Below are 17,619 nucleotides of genomic sequence, written 5' to 3' on the forward strand. Positions count from 1 at the left end.
TGAGTGAATTGGTTAGAATTGAACGTGCTGACCTAGAGAATTTAGAATCCAAGATTGAAAATAGTTTGATTTACTTGATGAATGGAGAGCTTGAAGGGATGACCTTAGTTTAATTTTGGAAGAAGAATAAGAGAGAGGGTTTGAAGAGATGAATTTTTTTTTGCAGAGTTGGAGGTGTTTTGTACAATTGAAAAGAGAGTATGGAAAGAAGGGTTTTATTTTTTTTTATCTATTTTGGATTACGAACAATTGAAATCTGTAAAAGAGGGTGTAAATTTACTTTTTTTATACCGAATTATTGTAAAATCTTATGTGTCAGTATCAAAGAAAAAAGGGGGTTGACGTGGGTTTCTGGGAGCATTCTCAACTACTCAGTATTCATGGTCTTTGATTATTATTATATATTTTTTCTAAACTAGATAATATGCCCGTTCTATGGCCGGATTTGCTACTTTTTTCTCCCATTTTAATAGAAAATATTATAAAACAGATATTCACAATTTGGTTGAAATATTATCATAATGATAGATATTCACCTGAATTGTACTATACTTGCTTACAAATTTGTAAAATCGTTGATGGTTTATTAAGAAATGACTAAAATAAACTTACACATGGATTAAAATACTATTACTAAGAATGTTCAGTTACACATGACTGTAAAACCAACTTGCTTGGTTGAAATATTAGGTAGGGAACATATAGCCAACTGCACTGCAATGCAAGTCCTTGTCCATATCAGTTGAGATGAGTGCAGTAACCAAACCCACGTCAATGCTAGTCCTTGTACGTATTAGTTGAGATGAGCGAGTAACCAAACACGACTATGCCAGCCCACACACATATCATTTGAGTAAGATATCACTTGTGATCAGAACATAGTAAATTAGTGTTCAGAACTAATTGTGTATAAATTAAATTGAGCAGCCTATGAGCGATGAGGAGGGTGCTCAATTTACTTCATAGTTGAATTAGAAAATCGATTAACTTGGTATTCAATGCACTTTTGATGTAATCAACCTGCAGAAGACATCAGATGTAAGCAACCTAACCCAACATTATGTACCCTCAAGTATGACATACCAATTGTCACAAGTGATGTTGAGATAAATTGGTGATTTTCATGAATGTGCGTGTGTGTGTGTTTTTTGTTAAATAAAGCTAGAGTTTGTATTTTATGACATAAGGTTTTTTTTTACCAATTAGTATAAACTTGACGGTATCAAAATTATGTATGATAATTATGTGATTGACATTGGTAACGTGAGTTACGGTAAATATTACCGTTTGAATAGTTGCTCCCTTGCTTACGACTGCAAAATTAAACTCTGGTCATCTTCTCAATATTGTCAGAACCACACCGCCAGCTCGCTCTGCCAAATGAAAGAAAACCTAAAAATTCATTATCTTCACAAAATAAATAAATGACTCAATCATGTATCAGAAATTTAGAATGACACTAATAACCAAAATGGTAAACACTGTTCCAAGATTGACTTTCCATTACAGCTCTACTACTCACTGTGTTTATTCACGTACGCGTGATCACCAAATTAAAATCCTCCACTTTTGTAAAGAAACTTGTAAATACTAGTAAGAACGTACTTAAAAGTCTCATATCATGAATATGGCATCTCCAAAAACTGTTTGAAATGGATGACATCAATGAGACTAAAGTTTAGCTAAAAAAATTTCATTTAATTAAAAACCAATCATGGTATGATAAGACAAAGGTTTGTACTCAACATTGTCTTGTTTCCATAATATCTGCATAAAGTTCTTAAGCAAAACTAATGAACTACCCAATCGAAAGCATATGGCGAATTAAAAATGCATACATATCCAATTAGATTGCAATACTTTTCTCTTTGGAATCTGAATTATCAATACATCAAAGGAACAAAATTATGCAAATTCAAGCAAATGGGTTATAAAAAAATCGCTTATTGTGCGCCAAGTATTTGCAAAGTACTTTGCAACACGGAGTCACAGACTATATGTGTTGAAGCAAAAAACCCTAAAACAACTATACATAATAATCATATCTTTAATAACTCTATGACAAAGCAAGCGTTTATAATTAGGCTCAGGCATTCAACTATCAAATTATATGTGAAGAAACACTAAACCACTTGAAAGTAGACTCATGCATTCAACTATCGAAATGTATGTAGAGACACTAAACCCATTGAAAGGAGATCTCTTGGCAATGAATAAATTAAAACTTGAATGAAACTAATTGGGGAGTATAAAAATTAATTAAATATAACAATAATGAGTAAATTTAACGTTGCCTTCTTCAATTTGTCCATCGACACTTTAAAAGTTTCTTTTGAGAACCCCTCAGGTCTGAATTCTTCAATTCCGCGTCATCTCCCCATAATTCACCGTCATGTTAAATAAGGAGTATTGGTAGGAATAGAAAAATCTCAAAGATCATGGTGTGAAGAAGGGTAGAGTTTTTATTTGTGTTTTGGGAAGAACAGGAGGGTTTGGAAATTGGTGTTTTTTTTTACAAAAATGTTTGATGAAGGGTTGGGTTACTTTTCAGGTTTTTAATTACCTAAGTACCCCAACGTACAATTCATAAAAGGGAAAGGGCGTGTTTTTGGTATTTTGTTTCCAACACACTTGAAACGACCAAATAGGGGTATAAAATTCCGAAAAAAAACCAAATTCAGGATTATTTTGGTAAGAAGGAAAGAAATTATTTTTCACATAGAATCTTTTTTAAAGAATTTGCGTGGCTCCCTATGAGCATCTCGGGAGAAGAATGAATTATTTGAGAGGAACGTATCTACACTAGTGCGAAGAGACAAGCCATCGAATTAAGGGTTAACGAGTACCCCCGGGGGGGGGCATCCTAATTGGCTCAGGGGTAATACCGTAATACCAAGGGGCAAAACAACAGCCTGGTAGTTAACATGAAAACATTCACGTATTCTCTTTGATACAAACATATACGCCATTTAATCTCAAACATGAATAGATTAGTAAACGTTGGATACAACATGGGTTTGAGGTTCATCTATATAACTTACGCATGCCTACATTAATTCAATGAACAAGATACATATCAACTAACTGCCATCAATCCTGTAAACAACATAGTCCATCTGCATTTCTTATGTTACAAGCCAATCGGTCATAATTTTCAGCTTTCTTCGTCCCACTTGCTCATTGGTATCTCTCCACAGTCCGCAATGACGACTTTCTTCCTGGGTTTCCCGCTATAGGTTCCAGCTCCCCCTTCTATTGCATATACAGTGTCCATACCTTGAATAACCTTGCCAAATACGACATGTTCCCCATCCAGCCTATAAAGATGTCCAAGTAGTCAGTAAAACACGTAAATAGAATTGCATAGTCTTATTAGTTTAAGCTTCTTTAGTTTAGTGGGTTACTTTGCAAGATTACATTGCAAAGTAACAAGGACCTACAACACATGCTTAGCCTTTTGCATTTCTACCAGACAGTAATAAAGAGGTATTGAAGATACACCCTGAATTACATAATCAATATACAAGTTTATTATCTTCTTTTCTAGTTCCTTTCGTTTATATGAGAAATCTGTTAATCATGCTTCAAGAAGGTAAATTCTGGATTACTTGGATAAGGTCTTAGGTAAATTTGGAAGAGATGGCTAAGAATAGTGTTACGGTATATGTGAAACGCCGAAACCACAGGCAGAGCTGAAAAGGGAAAGAAGGAATTGAGTGAAAGGGAATGTCTTATCAGGATTAAATACAGGCTTTTTCAGCCAGTCAGGTGACTAGTCACGTGATAAGTCAGTTAAGGAAACAGCTGGTATGTTACTTAACTAATTTACTACCAAGTGGTCCCTGCTGCCTTTGTACTGCATCAGTCAACAAGCGTTACAGCAAGGCGCACCCTATGCCTTACCGATGTCTAGATTTGTGATTCAGCATTTCGTCACCCTCCGGACCACTTCCTTAGTCAAAGGCCGTACCCCACCCCACCCCCGGTGCACCTTTCACGGGATATTTTTATGCATCTACACTAATCATGCTCATAGAAATCATTATTTCTGATACTGTTATTCTATTTAAGCAATTTTTCTTGCAAATATTGACGATTCAAAATGATCATGAATTCATTTCTATATAGGTTGAACGTTAGCAAACTGACTTCTGACATAGGGGTTAGCTTACCAGCTAGCCTTAACTGTAGTTATGAAGAACTGTGAGCCATTAGAATCAGGTCCCGAGTTCACCATGGAGATTGTACCTACAAGCAGTAGAGACTATGGTTTAAATTTCTGGCATACCCTTCATAAGAACATAATTTAAAGCAAAAAGCAGCAGTGCTTCTCAAATCATTGAAGATGTGATATAACTGGAAGCATGCACGAAAAAATAAAAATAAAAAATGGGCAGTGATCCACGTCTACGCATAGAACACAGCATACAACAAAATGATTAGAGACAGGTTGACAAAAAAAAACTGTGAAGTAGACAGACTCTTTCAAATTCTACAGCAAAACTAAGGTATCGTGGATCATATAATCATAACAAAAGACAAATAGGAGACAGTTGGAGATTTGTAATACCTGCATGTGAGTGCTTTATCCTGAAATTCTCATCAGGAAAGGTGCCACCATAAATGGAATGGCTTCCCCTCCCATCCCCATAAACAGTATCCCCACCTTGTATCATAAATCCAGATATTATACGATGAAATGGTGCTCCTTTATAGTGAAGATCTTTTCCAGAGGAACCTGTGCCTTTCTCCCCTGCACATGGAGATGCCACACAATTTTCAGTACAGCATACTAAAACATAGGGCGACAGCCCACAGCTTTGGGTTGTGTATGAGGGTGTATATATACATACTTAATACTAGTCAGAAAGTTCAATCATATTACGTAGTTGAAAGACTAAGATAAACCTCTCAGTACCTGTGCACAGAGCCCTGAAATTTTCTGCGAAGTCAAGATAAATTTATATTAGAGTTGCAATGGTACTATGAAAGCAAAAGAAGAAATGCTGGGTTGCGGATGTGTGTGTCAGACATATGGAAAATCCAAAATAGCCTCAATGTACTTAGTCCACATATCTCACAATGTGCAAGATTGCTTATACATGCAATTGCTCAACAAGGATGAGCACTTTGCCAGTATGGAGCAATCCTGGGCTACTATATGGCCCTTCAGAGTATCTTGTGAGAAGAAACTGATACAATTTCATCACGGAAGTTGATGAACTACAATCTACTTGTCTAAAAAGTCAACAAGATACAAGTCATATGGTAAACGGCGAATTTCCACTAATAAGGAACTTCCCAGGAAAAAAAGGATATGAAGTCACATAAGGGTTTGAAAAGGTAGCAGGGAGTAAGAGTGATTCATACCAACAGTTTTTGGTACCACTTGGCCATATAGTCCAATCACAATTCTACCTACAGGAAACACAATCAGATTTTTATGAAATTATGAGTTAGGCGACAGCAAAAATGACATCAAACTTTCATTGATATAAAGTTATAAACTGATAGTTATGCATCACGATAAAAAACAAGCAATGTTAACACACAAGCATGAATGCTGAAATAGTGGCCATTTTTATACGAAGAATTTAAATCAGTATTGTACATATAAAAGCATGCATACATACAAAACATTGAGAAGTATTTCAATTTGCATTCTATATCTAAAGCAAACTCTACCAAACATCATTCAGGTTGTTAAATTGAGTCTGTGAATGAAGTTCATGGAAATAATTAGGAGAAGTTATATACCATGTTGCAACCAGTCGTGCCAAGAGAATTTTACAACAGCATAAACACTATAAACAATACTCTTTATACAGACACGCGAACGCAGTTTTCCCATTTGTCTAGATGTTCTTTCCAGTATAAGAGCGGGATATCTCACTCAGATACCTACATGATTAACTTGCTTGCAGTCGTCATGGAAGTTAAAACACTTGATCGCCCTTGATTAATATGAGCTATTCATTATTAAGTTGACTAAACAATTCAAATCATGTCTTACCAAATTTCTCTCAAGTTTGACGTGGACTATCTTAAAAGTGGAGCATCCAACTCCAAACCAATTGGCAATGAGTGAAATGGCCCCAGGATTTTATATATCACAATGCAAAACTTTGAATGCCCAAAGTGGGACTTTATATCTCAATTTATCCATTGGAAATATTCGGATGAAGAACTCAAACCAATCACAGGAATATATTACTTCAGAGTACTATACCAAAGCATGCAACATTGGCAGTATAAACATAGCCAGAAAAACTACTATAGATTAGTTAGATAAGAGTGGAAACAGGTAACTGGTAAGGGAAAGGATAAGTAGATGGCCCAATCAAGATAAAAGAAAAGGAACGTGAACTTTAACAATTACAGAGTTAAATCTACTTAAAAACTAGAGAAAGTAAGATATATGTACCAATACGCTGCTTTTCTATATCAACATCCAAGAATACTCTGTGAGTAATTTCTGGCACCTCCTCAACCTTGTACTCCTCCTACACAACAATATGACATGGGAAAATTTACAATTGCGGTATCAACTTGAGCTGTACGGTAACAAACTTGACAATTATTGGACATTGCTTATATCAACACGATGATGATCGACGAAACTCCAATATACTGGATATACTGCACGGGGCTCAAGGCAATGGAAATTGTTTTTCTTTTTTCATGGCCAAACTTGTTGCAAAGGTAGGGCAGTCGAAGAAAGGTGGGCAGGACACTACACTGAGCTAGTTACCAGATTTTTATAGGGCTATTCAACAATCAACATGGTCTCCTTTCCTCAGTTGAATCTTCAATTACGAAATAGATCAAAATCCATCTCAAAAGATTGTGCATAATCCAATCAAGAATGAAAGAAGGGATTAATTGGATTAGGCATTAAATAATGAAATGGGGATGAAGAGAACGTTACCCTGTGAGAGATTGAAACGCCTAGAATGACAATAATGGTGAGAAGTAGCAAGACAATGAGACATCGTGGCTGTATAAACCGCGACAAATCTCGACGCATTCTTCTTAGCTGCTACTCTGCTCTACAGGATCTCTTCTTCCCACCTTCTTCCACCCACCATCTCTCTCTCTCTCTCTCTTTCTCACGGCGTTTTTTTTTTTTGGTTTCGAGGACAGGTATCAATAAGAGAAGAAGATCTGTCCGTACAAAACTCAGTATTAACCTTCCCCAAGACCAAGCGCATGTGCTGATTGTGACTCTGTAAGAGTGTTGAAGTGATGTCCTTGATCTATTAATACCTCGAGATGCACGACTGATTCATACCGATAGTGCCGGCATAGAGAATAATGCCGAAATTCATACAATGCCAAAATCTGGGAATTGTTGGGCTTTTGATAAGATCGCTTATTGGGCCTATGTCTTATATCTTCGGATCCATCCCTTAGAGCCGATAGCAACTACTGTTACTCTGTTAGGCATGCGGCATGCCCATAACACTTTTGTTTTTGTCTACGGATTACGCCATGAAATGTTGTGCTGCCGCCCATAACACTTTTGTTTTTGTCTACGGATTACGCCATGAAATGTTGTGCTTTTTTAACGTCGCAGTGTCACTGTCTTCTCTTCTATAAAACAAACAAGAGGCATCTTTCATCACCTCATGCGTCACAACTTTCTATGTTAGAATTGTTTAATAAGATTAGTCTACAACTTTCTATGTTAGAATTGTTTAATAAGATTAGTCTATTGCGAATGGTTTGGTCAACTAAAACAGCAAACCACAATAAAACAGTATATGCCGTAATAAAACAGTATATGCTGTTAGCAGGATAGTATTGTTCGTCCTAATGGTTTTTCTTTTGTAGCCGTCACTCACATTGGCGTGTAGGAGAGAAAAACTTTCTTTTGTAACCACCATTCACACTGGCGTGTGGCTCTTTGTTTTTTTACGCCATCTCTCTCCCTCTTCTAACCGCCGGAGTGATAGGCGTGTAGATTTATTTCGAAATTAAATCGATTTTTTTTCTGTGGCCGCCACTTGTTCTGACATGCATAACATACACTATATCGTTAAAATTGGCTATATACATAACGAAACTTATATCGATAACGTTAGCGGGTTAGCGATTTTACGCATCATTGGATCACAATTTACGTAATATTTGGTGTTTTGCCGCATGATTGGACTTAGTCTTAAAGTATCTTGATTTCGACATACCTACAAATTTAAAAAAAATAAAATAAAATAAAATAAAAAATTACTAAAGAGATTTATAAATTTATTTTATCAGCTCCGCTTTAGGACTATTCTAAGGTATGTTTTGGGGTTCTGAGAGGGTGAATAAGATAATGTCAGACAGGCAAAAACGAGCGTTTTAAAATATAGTATACATGGACCACAAATATGAGGAAAATGCGACGCTTAAAAGTCAATTCAGCTCATTCAACTAAATTTTGGCATGCTTCGATTTTATGTAGATCGATATGCAGGATTGCAGGGTGCTTTCTAATGCCACTTATTTTTTATTTTATTGATCTGCAGCCCCACACTATTTAATTAATTTTCTTTTATTTCGGCTTTCTCACTGAACTGCTTGCAACTTGCAAAAGAAACGATGAAATATAACTTTAAAAAATATAGAAAACACAAGAAAAAGAAACACACAGGCACATACATATGACAATATTTTTGAATTTCATTTTCCGTTTTATCTTATTATTCCTTTTAATGCAAAAGTTCGACAATCTACACCCTTAACCTTCTTGTACTTTACCGTAATTTAAATGCAACTTTACAGGTGGTATACTGTAATACTGGCATTGCTCTACAAACTCAATTGGTGAAGTGGATGAATTAAATGATAGACCCAATATAGTCTTCAAGAGTCAAGTGAAACTGTGAAAATTAACAGTTAAAGGAAATGAACTGAATATAATTCGAATTTAAGAAAAATATATCGCTTACTGCTATTGCCTTCGAAATTCGAATGTAAAAATGCAAAATATAAAGAATAATCTGTCCTTATTAGGAGAAAAGAGGCGATGGCGTGAATGGATTGATCACGAAACGAGAGTGATATGTGATAAGAGATAAGAGATAAGAGATAGGTGATAAGCAGCCATCTGCCAGAAGATTGAGGAAAAGGACAGAGGAGGGGCCATCATATCAGAGAAAACCATGTGCTGCTCAGCAGTACTTAGAAAGTTCAAAGTTCAGACCGTCCAAACCCTTGCATCAACATTGGAGCCCACAGGAATTCATCCAACGTGCAAGTTGCTCCAATCAGGTATGAATAAATTGGTTGCTTTCACACTTTTTTTATTTTTATTTCGTGCACAACTAAATTTTAACCGCTTGAGCAAAGCACTTAAAAATTTAAAGAATTGTTTTGTCAAAGAATTTTTATCTTAATTAATTGATACTTCAATTTGGAAATTGGAGTCCCAGATCAAACTTCCTATCACTGGACAAGAGTTGTGTGCGAATAAGTTGTCTAAAAGGATTATGTCTAATTTACATTTCTGTAACTTTGAAGTCTGAACATGGTCACTGCTTGAGTTCACTGGCAGGAGAGGCTGGAAACTATACAATCGTCTTTTGGTTTTAGCTCAGCAAAAAGAGAGGTAACGAGCTAACTTTTCAACTTTGCCTGTTTTTTTAATGAGTTCCAGTGGAAGATTTATGTTATTAAATTGAATTGAAAACTTTATTTTCCGTGTTTTCAACTTTGGGCAATTCACTTTCTTGATAAGAACCCTTTTCTAATTTCTAACACGGTAGTCTGGAAGAAGACCCAAAAAAAAAACCGACTGGGATTTCTGTTTGATGTATCTGCTTCTGATGGAAACACGGAAAGGTTCTTAAGGACCTGGGCCCAGCCGACTACTTTACAAACTGATTAGAACAAGGTCAAATCATAACAATTTACCATAAACCAGCTGCTTGGATCTTGCCGGCGTAATGGCTGACTAAGATGTTACCGGAGTTGCTATCATCAAATAAACAAACAAATCTACCAAGTGGCCCACTAACCCAATTGACAGTTGACACTGCTACAACTTGAAGCAAAGCTTCAAATCTGAATTACATCCGCAACAACAACAAAAAATAATAGAGCGTGTTGGAAACTGTCACTTTTTTTTCCGCTAGTCACTGCCACTTGTTTATTCCCCGCCAGGCGACCACCCTAAATGCCCCCCTTTCTTCCCTCCTTATTTTTTGTCTGTCTTTAAGGGAGTAATTCCCAAGGACAAATCGAACGAAAAAAAAAAGTCACTTTTAACACCATTTTTGTTTTTGTAACACTCACAAACACCAATAGATAAAATATCAAGTATAACTTTGATGCGAAATAAAAAACGGATTGAGAAAATGAAAAACCAAATTTATCCCTGACACGAAATAATAAACGGTTTGACCCAACCGAAACGACTCGGTGTATATAGTATATCTATTTGGGGTGAACATCAGCATGATGTATAAACAATGGTTGTTCATAATGCACAATCATTGTTCATATTTCAACATAAGCTAAGCACAATCATTATTCATACCTCAACATAATATATGATTAGTAAAAACACCTATTAGAATATGAACAATCAATGTTCATATATAATTAGGATATGAACAATCATTGCTCATATTTCAAACATATAAACATTAATTGTCCATACCTAAATATGAGTTATAAACAATCATGTATTGTTCATACTTCAACATGAACTATGCACAATTACTGTTCATATATCAATATAATGTATGATTAGTAAGAACATATATTGGAATATGAGTTAATATATATTTGGGGTATGAATAATCAATGTTATTAATTGTTCATACCTATTTGGGATATGTTCATATCTCAATATGAGCTATAAACAATCACTATTCATATAAATAATAATCTTAATAATTGTTCATATTTCAACATGAGCTAAGCACAATCATTGTTCATACTTCAACATGAGATATGTACAATCACTATTCACACATCAACATAATGTATGATTAGTAAGAACACCTATTGGAGTATGAACAATCAATGGTCATACATATTTAGGTATGAACAATCATTGTTCATACCTCAAACATAAGCTATGAACATTAATTGTTCATACCTATTTTGGATATGTTCATATCTTAACATGAGCTATAAACAGCCATTATTCGTATGAATAATCATTGTTCATAGTTCAACATGAGTTATGCACAATCATTGTTCATACCTAAACATAATGTATTATTAGTAAAAACACCTATTGGAGTATGAACAATCAATGTTCATACATATTTGGGGCAATCATTCATACCTCAAACTTGAGCTATGAACAATCAATACTTTAACATATGAACATATGAACATTGATTATTCATACCTATTTGGGATATGTTCATATCTCAACATGAGCTATAAACAATTATTGTTCGTTGTTCATACTTCAACATAATGTATTATTAGTAAGAACACCTATTGGAATATAAATAATCAATGTTCATATATATTTGGGGTATGAACAATCACTGTTCACACCTCAAACATGAGCTATGAACATCATTGTTCATACTTCAACATAAGCTATGCACAATCACTGTTCATACGTCAACATAATATATGATTAGTAATAATATCTATTGGAGTATGAACAATCAATGTTCATACATATTGGGGTATGAAAAATCATTGTTCATACAACAATATAGTGTATGAGGTATGTTCACCTATTTGGGTACAAACAATCACCAAATTTATTTGTTTTATAAACATAATACAGAGAGGTGAAAATGATATTTTTTTAAAAAAAATCTATGTTTTATATCTACAATAACATAGAGGGGTAAAAATAGTATTTAAAAAAAAATAAAAAGGTTTGGCCAACTTATTTTGTCTTTGAAGGTTACTAAAATTGAAATTGTGGGTTCGTGTTTGTACTTGTGAGTTACTAAAAAAAATTGTGTCTTCTAGAGTTGCTTTGGCATGAAATTGGTCTTCTAGAGTCTAGACTCTTTTCTAATGGTTTATTTATGGAAATCCTTTTGTTAAGATTAGGGTGTCCACGGTTTGGTCAAATGACAATCCGAACCGAGATACCGGGTTTATAGGAAATACAAATCGAAATCGAGCCGAGATAACTTGATAACCAGTTATAAACCGAACCGGAAAATCAGTTTTAAGATTTACGCCAGCACATTCAAGAAACATAAAACAAGAGACATAAAAACGTTGGATTCCAAATAAAAAGTAATAGAGACCTCTTATTAATAACAAATATCAAAATTTCTTGATCTAACAAGTAAATTACAAATAAGATACAAGTAAATGGAACATTAAGAGAAATTACAAGATAAATTAAAAAACTAGCACTATGCTTGAATAAAAATAAAAGAAAAAAGATTAATAAAATCGCAATAATCGTCTAGATCTAAAACAACCATTTTGTCTTCCTTCAATTCGTGATAGATGAACTCCTGTGTGAGAAGAGAATATTGTTGTAAATGTGTTGTTGGATGGAATATAGAGAGGTGTGAGAAGAAAAGGTGATTGAATAATACTTTAATTTGTTGTTCTAAATGGGTTGTTGGATTGTGAATTTGTGTGTGTGAGAGTAGGGAGCGGCTCGGTGAGAAGAGAGTTGAGAAGCAGAGTTTTGGTAGTTTAAAGATTACGCCCAAAATTATATGAAAATCCAATGGTTATAAATTCACTTGAAGATCTAATCTTTATATATATATTATAGCTCTACCCTCTTCAATTGAGGAAGCCTTTATAGAGTGTCCACGTGTCAAGACTAATTAAGAAAAAATATGAGATAAAATAGGAAACAAATATTTATCTTTATCCTTAGATATATATTATAACTATACCCTCACAAAGACTCCAGTTTTTTTTTTTAAAATTCTATTACTAAATATAAAAACATTTTTTTTTCTAAATTCTATTACTAAATATAAAAAAAAAGGATATAAATAAAAAACAATCCCATCTAGAGTTTCACATATTCTCTAACTTTTTCTAAACAGAAAAAACAATCACATCTAGAGTTTCACAAAATCTCCAACTTTTCCTAAACAATATAGCTAATTAAGAAAAAAAAAAAAAAAAATAGTAAACAAAAACTAAATTGCTAAAAAACAATAATTTCCACCAAAACGATTTTTCTAAAACCCTTTCGATTTGATTTGCCATCCACCAATCATGTGATTTAGACATTTATTCATAGTTAAGGATTCAAAAAATCACAATTACGACCACAATAATTATGCCATATTCCAATTATTATATATATATATATATATATATATATATATATATATATATATATATATATATATATATATATATATATATTTTATTTATTTATTATTATTTTTTTTTTTTGGACACTTCATAGGGGACTCCAGTTTTTTCTAAACTCTATTACTACTTATAAAAAAGTAGGATATAAATAAGAAAACAATCTCATATAAAGTTTCATAGAGCCTCTAACTTTTTCTAAACACTATAACTAATTATGAAAAACCAATTCCATCTAGAGTTTCACAAAAACAATCCTATCTAGAGTTTCATAGAGTCTCTAACTTTTCCCAAAAAATATAGCTAATTACGAAAAAAAATATGAGACAAAAAAACTAAATTGCTAAAAACAATAGTTTCCACCGAAAACAATTTTTCTAAAACCCTTTCGATTTGATGCATCATCCACAATGGGATTTTAACATTTATTCATAGTTAAAGATTCCAAAAATCACAATTATGATCACAATAATTATTATAAGCAGATTCCAATTAAATTTATAAATTTATAAATTTTCAACACTATATATATATCATCATTATTTCATATATATATATATATATATATATATATATATATATATATATATATATATATATATATATATATATATATATATATATATATATATATATATTCAGTTAAAAGTGGACGTTGGGCTTAAATAAATTATATACCAAATCAAAACAAATTACATGTGAAAAATTAAATTATACAAAAATTAACATCACAAAATATATAATAGAAAATAGAAAAAAAAAAAATAACAAAAAGCAATAATGACAAATATTTCAAAACATATATAATAATTGAATGAAACTAACGCCAAAGAACAATTAATGGGGAACCAAAAAACTAGATTCAAATGCATCGAACTAACCTCAAATAATATTTAACCGAAATCGAAACCTGGATGCAAATACAAGCATTCAACTAATCTTAAAAAGTAATTAATAGAAAATCGAATATGGATACAACCGCATTAAACTAACCTTAAAGAATAATTAACGAAATCAAAACTTGGATGCAAATACATTAAACTAATATAAAAAAAAAAATTGTCGGAAATCGAACCGGATGCAAATGTATTGAACTAACCTCAAAGAAAAATTAATTATAAATTGGAAACATGATGCAAATCGTGGAACTAATCTTAAAGAATAATTAACTAAAAATCGAAAACCGGATGCAACTCACTTACCGAACTAATCTTAAAAATAAACTAGATGCAAATGCATTGAACTAACCTCAAGAAATAATTAACGGAAAATTGGAAATTGGATGCAAATTCATTGAACTAACCACAAACAATAATTAACGGAAAATTGAAAACTAGATGCAAATGCAACCTTATCAAATAATAAACGAAATCGAAAATGTATACAAATGCATTAAACTAATCTCACGTAATAATTAATTAACGAAATCGAAAATGGATGCAAATGCATTGAGTTGACCTCAAAGAACAATTAATAGAGAATTGGAAATTAGATGCAAATGTATTGAACTAACTGGCAAATAATAATTAACGAGAATCAGAAATTGATTCAACCTGCATTGAACTAACCTCAAAATATAAATAACGGAAATCGAAAACTAGATGCAAATGCATTGAACTAACCTCAAAACATAGTTAGATTATATGTTGTGAGAATGTCTTAATAAGTATAGTTTTGCATTTAAAATAGTGTTTATCTTATCTATTTCCGTATGACTGGTAACTCCTTATTATTCAAGTAGTTTCAATATATATGAACTTCGCCTTATTAGGCAACCTCACAAAACTTCAATCAAATTTATATTATTAAACATGAAAATGAAGTTAAAGGGTTTTATCAAAGGTGAGTTTTTTTTTTTAATGGAGAGTGAAGTTTTCACATTATAAGAAATTTGGATGCGTGATCAATATAATATTAATATATAATAGTTATGCATATTTGCAAATATTTTTTAGAATAATTAATATAATAACACCCGTTCGTAGATAATCTTTGCAGATTCCACATAGTGAGTCATGCATAATTTAAAGAATAATTAATGGGAAATCAGGAACTAGATAATCTTTGATGATCCCACATAGTAAATCAAACATAATTTATTTTTTATGTCATGTTTGCAAGGACACTACAGATGGATCGAGAAAGTTGATATTACATACCACATTGGATAATTAAAAGGAAACCAAAAATTGGATTAAAATACATAACTGAACTCAAAGAGTAATTAACGGGAAATCGAAAACTTTATGCAAATACAATAAACTAAACTCAAAAAGTAATTAACTAGAAATCGGAAACTGGATGCAATTGTATTAAACTAACATCAGAGAATAACTAACGGAAAATTAGAAATTGGATGCAAATCCTTAAAAAATATTTAACGGAAAATCGTAAGCGGTATGCAAATACATCAAACAAACCTCAAATAATAATAAATGGGAAACCATAAACTGTATGCAAATGCATTGAACTAAACTCAAAAAATAATTAACATAAAATCAAAAATCGAATGCAAATGCATTGAACTAACCTCATAGAATAATTGGTGGGAAATCAGAAACTAAATGCAAATATGCATTAAAATAACCTCAAAGAATAGTTAACCGGAAATCAGAAACATGATGTAATTGCATCGAACTAACCTCAAAGCATAAATAATCAGAAACTAGATGCAGATGTATTGAACTAACCTTAAAGAATTATTAACGGAAAATTAGAAACTAGATGCAATTGCAATGAACTAATCTCAAAGACTAATTAACAAAACATTGAAAAAAGGGATGAAACTACACTGAACTAATATAAATGAATAATTAACAGAAAATTATAAATTTGATCTAAATGCATTGAACTAACCTTAAAAAAATAATTAACAGAAATCGAAACTTGATGCAAATGCATTGAATTAACCTCAAAAACAATTAACATAAAATCGAAATTGGATACAACCAGATTGAACTAACCTAAAATAATAATTAACGGAAAATCATAAACTTGGATGCAACCGCATTAAACTAAAATTATAGATTAACTAACGGAAAATCAAAAATGGATGCAAATGCATTGAAATAACCTCAAAAGAATAGTGAACTGAAAATCCGGGCTTGGATGTAATCAGATCGACCGACCTCAAAAGCATAAATAACTAGAAATTATAAACTATCGAACTAACCTAGAAAAACAATTAACGGAAATCGAACCGGATGCAGATGTATTGAACAAATTACAAAGAGTAATTAACGAAACATCAAAAATTGGATGCAACTGTACTTAATTAACCTTAATGAATAACTAACGGAAAATTATAAAGTGGATGCAATTGCATTGAACTAACCTCAAATAATAATTAACGGGAAATCATAAACTTAATAAAGCTGCATTGAACTAACCTCAAAGAATAATTAATGAGAAATTGGAAACTAAATGCAACGTACTACATTGAACTAACCTCAAAGAATAATTAATGGAAAATCAGAAACTTGATGCAAATGCATTGAACTAATAACCCTAAAACATGTTTGTATTATATGTAGGGGGAATAAATGTCTCGACAAATATAGTTTTGCATTTTAAGTAGTGTTTATCATAATTTTTTTTTATTATGATTAAGAATGTCATGCTATTCAAGTAGCTTCAATATTATCTTCGTCATATTGAGCATTATCACAAAACTTCAATCAAACTTCTATTATTAAACCTAACAACAAAAAGAAGTCGATGAGTTTTATCAAGGTTTGGTGCTTTCTTTTTATAGAGAGTGGTGTAAGAAATTTGAATGACTGATTAATATAATTTTCATATCTCATAGCTATGCATAGTTGCTAATATTTTTTACAATAATTTAATATAACGGCACCCGTTCGTAGGACGGGTTCGAAAGCTAGTGGTTAATTAATAACAAAGTCTTTGAACCTGTAAGCACTGCAACTTATTCGATTCGGTTTTGGTTAACTGAGGATACAAATCGTGAGTCGAACTGGCTATACTCGGTTCTCACAACTAGGAACCATAAACTGACCCGGTCATGTTAAAAATTGAAAATAACTATCGATTTGGTTCGATTTATCAGTTTTCAATTTTTTATGAACAACCCTAGGGGTGGGAATTTGGCCCTAACGACCCTAACCCGGCCCTGACCGACCCGACCATAAGCCATATAAAGCCCTCACAGAGTTTAGGGCGGCCCGGCCCTAATGCCTTCTAGGGCAAGGCTAGGGCTAAGATTCTAAAACATAGGCCTAACCCTAACCAAGCCCTAACCGGCCCTGTTTCACACTTTCACTAAAATACACATACTATAATTGTCCAACTCTTTGTTAAATATTTTCAATTAAAATAATATTGTCATTTGTAATT

The 17,619-nt window shown here is 32.6% G+C and overlaps 1 protein-coding gene and 1 long non-coding RNA gene across 2 annotated transcripts; both read right to left on the reverse strand.

Annotated features, from left to right (window-relative positions):
* Positions 1-563: 563 nt before the first annotated feature.
* Positions 564-2,721, reverse strand: LOC147519992 (uncharacterized). Its single transcript, XR_015214342.1, has 3 exons — positions 2,295-2,721; positions 1,285-1,373; positions 564-1,020 (listed from the first exon to the last, which is right to left on the reverse strand). It is a non-coding gene; the product is annotated as an uncharacterized LOC147519992 (long non-coding RNA).
* Positions 2,722-2,968: 247 nt separating this feature from the next.
* LOC147519993 (Cyclophilin-like peptidyl-prolyl cis-trans isomerase family protein) lies at positions 2,969-7,233 on the reverse strand. The gene is made up of 7 exons (XM_086591499.1): positions 6,929-7,233; positions 6,425-6,503; positions 5,371-5,418; positions 4,919-4,942; positions 4,571-4,753; positions 4,173-4,248; positions 2,969-3,317 (listed from the first exon to the last, which is right to left on the reverse strand). The coding sequence occupies exons 1-7, from the start codon at positions 7,025-7,027 to the stop codon at positions 3,155-3,157; spliced, it is 672 nt and encodes a 223-aa protein (XP_086447625.1). The 5' UTR covers positions 7,028-7,233; the 3' UTR covers positions 2,969-3,154.
* Between the last annotated feature and the right edge of the window lie 10,386 nt (positions 7,234-17,619).

This window comes from Coptis chinensis, chromosome 2, assembly GCF_015680905.1.
Source record: "Coptis chinensis isolate HL-2020 chromosome 2, ASM1568090v1, whole genome shotgun sequence".
NCBI classification, from domain to species: Eukaryota; Viridiplantae; Streptophyta; class Magnoliopsida; order Ranunculales; family Ranunculaceae; genus Coptis; species Coptis chinensis.

What these genes read in the sequence shown, in the direction of transcription:
- LOC147519993 (XM_086591499.1), bottom strand. Translation starts at nt 7,027, where the DNA reads ATGCGTCGAGATTTGTCGCGGTTTATACAGCCACGATGTCTCATTGTC. An exon ending in GCGTTTCAATCTCTCACAGG is followed by an intron (nt 6,504 to 6,928) that starts GTAACGTTCTCT and finishes ATTGTTGTGTAG; the next exon opens with GAGGAGTACAAGGTTGAGGA. An exon ending in GATAAAGCACTCACATGCAG is followed by an intron (nt 4,249 to 4,570) that starts GTATTACAAATC and finishes TACTGCTTGTAG; the next exon opens with GTACAATCTCCATGGTGAAC.